Genomic DNA, 6,984 nt, shown 5'->3' on the forward strand with positions numbered 1-6,984 from the left:
AAGGGGTCTTCCCTGGACCCCAGCTCTGAACCGGCGCTGGTCTGGGCGCCCGCGGTGTCTCCCTGCCCACAGTGGGTCCTGAGTCCCGGCCTCGGGGCCGTGGCCCCGCTAAGATCCACCTCCCTTGGGTATTCACCTTCAGCCCTGGGGCAACCACACGTGCTCCCGACCCACGCTCCTCTCCTGGCCAACGGCCCCGCACATCCATCCTGTGTGGCCAAACCGCCCTGTCCGACCAGTCCTTGCTGGGAAAACAAGCAACTGTGGGTTCAAGAAGCCCCTGCAGAAGCCTGTGGAGCTCCACTGAGCTCCCGCCCAGGGTGGCCTGGACCAGGCCGCGCCAATCAGGACGAGCCCAAGGCCACTGTGGGGGCCGAGGCCCAGCCAGGGGCTGCTGAGGACAGCAGAGTCCGCCCTCTCTGCCCCCCAGCTCCCCTCTGCAGGTGGCAGAGGCACCGGCGGGGAGCAAAGTCCACAGAGTCTGGCCAGTGCCGTGTCCCGGGTGGGGGTGTCGCAAGGAGCCACGCCCTCAGGGCAGGTAGAGGGCCACCAGCACGTAGACGACCCAGCTGGTGGACACGAAGACCCCGAAGAGCAGGCTGAAGAACACGAGCGAGCGGGCCTTGCGGGAGGCCTCCTCGGCCTGGGCCAGGGCGCCCCTGCTCAGCGCCGCGCGGGTCTGCAACGAGACGCGGGTGGGGCGATGAGCGGCCCCTGCCCCTGCCCGCCTGCCAGCACCTCACACAGCAGCAAATGGACACCCCAGAAAGCGGGAGACACCCCAAGAGGGGAGGGCCCCAGTTTGGACGGCTCGTAAAGGAGCAGGAGCGGGAGGAGGCGGCTGCCGGCTCAGGCCCGGGGCCCAGGACGCCTCAGCTACGCTCTCCCAGCCGCCCTGCGCTGCCCCGCTCCACAGAGGAGACAAGGCTCAGAGAGGTTGCGTGAGCTGCCCCGGGCCACACAGCCGCGGGTGGAGCTAGAGGCGCAGGCAGCAGCCTCCAAGGTCCTGGCCAGCGGGGGGAACGTCAGGGCTGCGGCCAGGTCAGCCGTGAGCAGAGCCCTGGAGGCTCACCTGCTCGTGAGGACCCGTCACAGCCGCATCACTGAGTCCCCAGGGCCTGACCTGCAGCTGGCCACGGCCAGGGCGTCAGGAGAAGGAGGGGCCGCAGGAAGGGGAATGGGGAGGGGCAGGAGGGGCGGACGGACAAGCAGGGCGGGTGGACAGGCGGGTGGACAGATGCATGAGGGACGAGATGGACGATCAAAGGGCAGGGGTGGGGTGAACAGACAAGGGGACAGCCAGGCCGGTGGACAGACGGAGGAGAACGGACAGAAGAGAGGATGGGCAGACCCTCCCCGCTAAACACAGGCGCCTCCCGAGCGGGCAGCTCCCCGTGAGTTGTTTCAGCCGAACTTTCTAGAACAGGCCTTGAGTGGCAGACAGGAGGGGGGTGTCCACTCAAGAGGGTCAAGGACCCCACAGCCCACTCAACACGCGTTTCCCAGCTCCTGCCGCCGCAGGGGGAGAAGCCCCGGAGCCCTGCTGGGGAGGGGCCGTGACCCCCGCCAGGGGCCGCACCTCCCACCCACCTCGTGGGCGTAGACGACGGCGATGAGCCCGGAGAGCAGGCAGCAGAAGAGGGTCACCAGCACCGACTCCACCATGTAGTCCCTGGGCAGGGGCCTGTGCTCCACCGGGGTGGGGGCCGGCGCCCCGCCCACGGGGCTGTTGTACTGTGAGGGCAGAGGCCGCCCGGTGAGGGGACCCGTCCCTGCCCCCCCCCGGGGCCCGCCCCACAGCCCCCGCCTGTCACTCAGCCCCGAGGGGCCGGGCTCTGCAAACCGCTGGCCCAGGCTCCCGGCCCACAGGAGGGGCCGCCTGGACACTGCCCCACGGGCCCCTCCGGGCTTTTGGGGGTTTCAGAAAATGTAACCAAGCCCCCTCCCACCCAAAGGCCCTGGGGTCCCCCGATGGACCCCACCCCCCCATCCTGCCCTCCCCACCCAGCTGGACACGCCAGCAGCCCAGACACCCCAGGGCCAGCTCTGTGCCCCGCCCCCTCCTGTTGGCGCCCAGCTCACAGGCCCCGAGGGCGCCCTTCCTCCTCTGGGCACAGAGCCCCTCAGACAGGGCCTCAGCGCTCCCCAAGAGGGAGGGAGGGGCCAGGGAGGCAGTGCGGGAAGAGAAGTGGGGTGAGCGGGGCAGGTGAGGGGAGATGAGTGGCCAGGGGCGCTGCTGTGCCCGAGGCCCGAGGCGCCACTCACCATAGGGAAGGGCGCGAAGACGGGCTGCGGGGTGGCCGCGGGGTAGAGGGGCGCGGGCGGCGGGTACAGGGCCTGGGGTGCGGGCGCCGGCTGGAAGAGCAGGGGCGCAGGCGGGAAAGGCGGGTACAGCATGTGCATGGCCTTGGGGTCCGGTGGCGTATAAGGGGGTGGCTCCCCCACGAAGCCAATGTTGGGGACCCCGCCGGCCACTAGCTTGGGCCCCAGCCTGGCCTCACTGGAGGTCTGGGCAGGGAGTGTGGCTGAGGTCTCCCCCAGGGGCTCTTCTGGACTGGGGGTGCAGCTGCCGTCAGCTCCGGCGGCCCCGGCCTCGCTGGGACCCTCCTCGTCCAGCAGCTGCGGGCGGCGCGGGAGCCGCGGGAGCTCAGGGTGTGGGGGCTGAGCTGGAGTCTGGGTGTCCTCGGGGGCTGCGGGGGCGCCGCCCCCTTTCGAGTCGGCTCCTGGGAAGAGAGGCAGGTGCGCTGAGCTCCCTCATGGGACCCCCTGTTGGCCCCCCCAGAACAGCCCCTCCAAGAAGGAGGTCCCGGAACCACGGGGGCTCGAGCCCCAAGCCTGGCCACTTAGAAACGCCGCTCTCGGAGGCGACACGGGGTGTGTCTGGAAAGGCGCGGGCTGAGCGGCAGCGGGAAGCAAGTCAGCGCTTCGCGGAGACGCTTCACAGGCCCGCGGGTCCCGCACACGCCGAAGTCATCCGGACCAGAACCGGGAGCGCGTCCAGCTCCCCAGGGAAAGCCGGCCGCCCGTGCCCACCCGAGGCCCCGAGGCAGGACCCCTCCCGGCAAACAGCGCCTGCGAGCGGCCGAGCAGCGGCCAACGGACATTTGCCGCTCGAGCCCGTGACAGCGGCACTTGCGAGCTCGCGGCCCGGGCTCGGGAGCAGGACGGACGGACGCGCCAGAGACCCGGAGTCCTGGGACACGGGGGCCAGCGCAGGGAGACCAGCGGGACAGGGGCGGGGAGAGAACAGAGTTCCAGAACCAGTTCAAGAACCAGAAGGGCCGGGCCCCTCCCTGGAGGTCTGGGAGGTATCCGGGAGGAAATACACTTGAAGATGTAATGGCCTTAAACGTCTCAAGTTTGGTGAAAAACAAACTTACAGATTCATAAAACTCAGAGAATCCAAAACCAGGACTCCTGGCTGCCCCGGCCCGGCTGCCCCGTCCCCGCCCTTCTCGAAGCAGAGACGGTCACAGGCGGCTGCGAGCAGGCGGAGGAAAAGGCCGCGGCGCACACGGAGAGCTGCAGCGGGAACAGCCACAGACACTCCGCAGACGGGGAGGGCGGCAGAGGGCGGCAGCCCCTTAAGTACTGAAAGAACAGACAACCCGGAGACCGACGCGTCCGTCATGCGTGCAGGGGCGGGAGCTTGCCCTGCCGTCCAACAACTTGGCGCAACCGGAGTGACTTGAAACAACCACCACTCACCACACACGCATCAGAGTGACTGCAGTAAAGAAAAGAGAACCAGGGCCTCCCCGGGGGCGCAGCGGTTGAGCGCTGGGCTGGGAAGCTGCCCGTGGCCTCTGCGGCGCCGGTTCGATCCCCGGCTGCTCCCCGGCCACCGGAGGAGGGTCCCACATGGCGCGCAGACCTCTCCTGCCGCCCGCTGCTCCCCTCAGCAGTGTCCTTCGGTCCTTCTGCCTGCTCTGCTCCCCGCTCTGGCTCTGGTGAATTCTCTCACCCTCCCGCGCTTCTGACTGTGCCCGGTGCTTGTACAAATAAATATATAAAACTTTAAAAAAATAAATAATAAAAGATTCTGCTTCCAGGTTTATTCTAGTTGTTGGCAAAATCCAGCTCTGCGGGTCTGAGACAGAGGCTGCTGGCAGGCCTCGCCCGGGGCCCTCCCCGTCCTCAAAGCCAAGAGCGACGCCCCAGCCCCAGCTCCTTCTCGTGCTTCAACACCAGGTTTCTTTCTGCCACAGCTCAAGAGTGTGAGCTCGCGCGCGCGCTCGCGCTCTTTCTCTCCCACACACACACACACCTTGGGAGGGAGAGCTGGGCAGGTCTGGCCAGCTAAGTGCAGGTGAAGATCACCTGCCTCGGGGCTTCAGTTCCACCTGCGAGACCCTCCCCCGGGCACCACACTTGTGCTGGCCGGAATGAGGCCGAGGGGCCGGCCTGGCCCAGGGTGCCGGGGTTCGCCGCTCTCAGGGGGCACAGCCGCCCCCGCCCCCACGCTGACCTACAAACCCCAGACACAAATGCTTCTTGTTTCCAGACACCGAGTGTGGCTTGTGATGCCGCAAAGCCCAGCGGTAACTGATACAGAAACGCGGCTCCGGTGGCCAGAGCCAGGCAGGGTCGGGGACGGGGCAGGAGAGGGGCGGCCAAGCGAAGGTGACCGAATGAAAGGCAGGAAAGGGGGGGACAGGTGGCACCCCACCTGACTGCACGTGGGGGCCGGGTCCTCGGGGGGCCGCAGACCAGCCCTCTCCTCTGCCCTCTGCCCCTAAGGCTGGGGTAAGACCCTCACGGGCGCGATGTGGGAGCGTGAGGGGTCTGGACCCCAGCCCAGTGCCGTGGGGCTGCGGGGGTGAGCCCGGGGCGACCATGTGAAGCCCCCTGGGCGCCAGGCCCTGCTGGGGGAGATCGGGTCTGAGCACAGGGCAGGCGGGGGCCGGGAACACCTCGGGGCTCGGGACTTGAAAGGCCCGGCCTGTTCCCACCCATCCAGGCCAGCAGTCAGGTGAAAACAAGAACAGCTGATCCGCCCCACCTGAGCCTCAGGTGCCTTCTCACCCCGCATTGCCAGCTCCTCTGGGGACCCCTGTCCAGCCCCGCTGGGTTATCACCACAAAGCCCCAGCGCCCCCGCCCAGTGGAGCCAGGCCGAGGGGAGACAGGCCAGGGACACGGCTGTGCTGGCCCAGCGGAGCCTCCGGACATTCCAGCGGGCAGGGGAGGGCGCGTGTCTCCAGGGGCCGTCCCGAGGCAGGGCTGGAGACTCCTGGCCACCGCCTCTCTCCAGCAGGTGACAAATTCTAGTGCACCCCCACCCGAGGTAGAAAGGGGGGCAGGCAAGAGTCTGCAGCCCCGGCACCCCACAGGCCCGAGACTCAGGAAAGTGGGGATGGGGTACGCGGCCCCCTTCCCCGGCCTGGTTGGGCGGAGGGGTCGTGGGTTGCCGCACCCCGCACGCGGGCTCCAGCTGTCCCCCCACCCCGCACCCGGCTCCGGCTGTCCCCTACCCGGTTGGGGTCGCTTCGGTGCCCCACCGCCAGGCCGCCCCTCCCCTGCTCCCAAAAGCAAGACGGTGGGGGAGGAGGTGCACCCCCATTGCCGCGGCAAAGGCCTCCCCGGAGATGGGGGCAGACACGACCACAAAGTTGCCCGAACTTTCCACAGCGGCCTCCGCGGACCCCCAGAACTGCAGGTTGGGCCTCGGGTCCTGCTGCTCCTGCCCCCCGCCCCCCGCCCCCCGCGGCCCCTTGGGACGCTGGCCCGCGCCTACCTGGCTCCATGGCGAGTGGGGCGAGTGGGGCTCGCGCACCGGGCCGGCTGGGGCGGCTCGGGTTTCCTGGCGCTGCGGCTGGTTAATCATTGATGCCGGAAACCCACAGGTGGCTCCAGGCCCAGCCTGCGCCGGCCGCCCCGCCCCGGATGGGCCAAGGGGCTGGGGACGCAGCTGAGCGCACTTATGTGCGGGGAGGCCAGAGACCAGAGGCTCTGCAGGCGCCGAGTCTCCCCCGCGGGCTGGGCCGGAGCCCCGAGCGGCGAGTCAGCCTTGGACGGCGCCTGCCAGTGCGTAACTCGAGGGGCGCTCTGGGGGGGGTGGGGGCGCCGCAGGGGGCTGGTCTTAAGGTCGGGGCTGGAGTGTCACCCCCAGATGGGGCAGGAGATGAAACCCCCGGGTCCCTGAAGCGGGGCGCGGGGCCGAGGAGAAATGAACAGAACATCTCCCCGCACCTGCCGCGCTGGGAGGCGGGGGGCTCCGCTGCATGAGGGAGCAAAATCTGTTGGGAGCTCCAGGGACCCCGGGGGTACGTGCTTGTTCTTTAGGGAGGAAAGAATTCACCATCCAGACTGTCACAGAAAAGCAGGTGACTTACTGATCGGTCAGGGCTGCAGGGGGCCTTGATGCCCCAGCCAGGAAGACACTGGCAAGCAGCGAAGGTAAAGGGCCTCACACCGTGGGGCTGAAAATCTAACATTCCTTCATTTTTTTTTTTTTTTAAAGATTTATTTATTTATTTATTGATGCAAGCACTGGGCACAGTCAGAAGCGCGGGAGGGTGAGAGAATTCACCAGAGCCAGAGCGGGGAGCAGAGCAGGCAGAAGGACCGAAGGACACCGCTGAGGGGAGCAGCGGGCGGCAGGAGAGGTCTGCGCGCCATGCGGGACCCTCGCCCGGCGGCCCGGGATCGAACCGGCGCTGCAGGCAGCCTTCCAACCCAGCGCTCAACCACTGCGCCACCGGGGCGGCCCTCCTTCATTTTTTGTTCTTGGTCATAAAAAAAAAAAATTATCAAAAAAGTACATTAGGCAATAAATTCTATGTATCAGTAGACCGCAAGCAACTGCAGCCTGCTGACGCCCTCCACTGTACTGACGACTCTCCACTGTCTCAGGCGATTGTCCAGCTGAAATAATCAGTTCTAGTGTTAGGTCTGGTTTTTTATCTATCAACCTGGAAGGCTGCCGTCTAGCTGGGACCCGCAGGAGCCGGTAGTCCATGGGAATAAAATACACTCATTGTTT

General features: G+C 67.2%; 1 protein-coding gene across 1 annotated transcript; it reads right to left on the reverse strand.

Annotated features, from left to right (window-relative positions):
* Positions 1 to 529: 529 nt before the first annotated feature.
* PRRT1B (proline rich transmembrane protein 1B) lies at positions 530 to 5,746 on the reverse strand (the record flags this gene model as incomplete). Its single annotated transcript, XM_084236296.1, has 4 exons — positions 530 to 679; positions 1,591 to 1,734; positions 2,266 to 2,723; positions 5,737 to 5,746. The coding sequence occupies 4 exons, from the start codon at positions 5,744 to 5,746 to the stop codon at positions 530 to 532; spliced, it is 762 nt and encodes a 253-aa protein (XP_084092422.1).
* Positions 5,747 to 6,984: the final 1,238 nt, after the last annotated feature.

Source organism: Talpa europaea (genome assembly GCF_964194135.1).
Source record: "Talpa europaea genome assembly, chromosome: 7".
Lineage (NCBI taxonomy): Eukaryota > Metazoa > Chordata > Mammalia > Eulipotyphla > Talpidae > Talpa > Talpa europaea.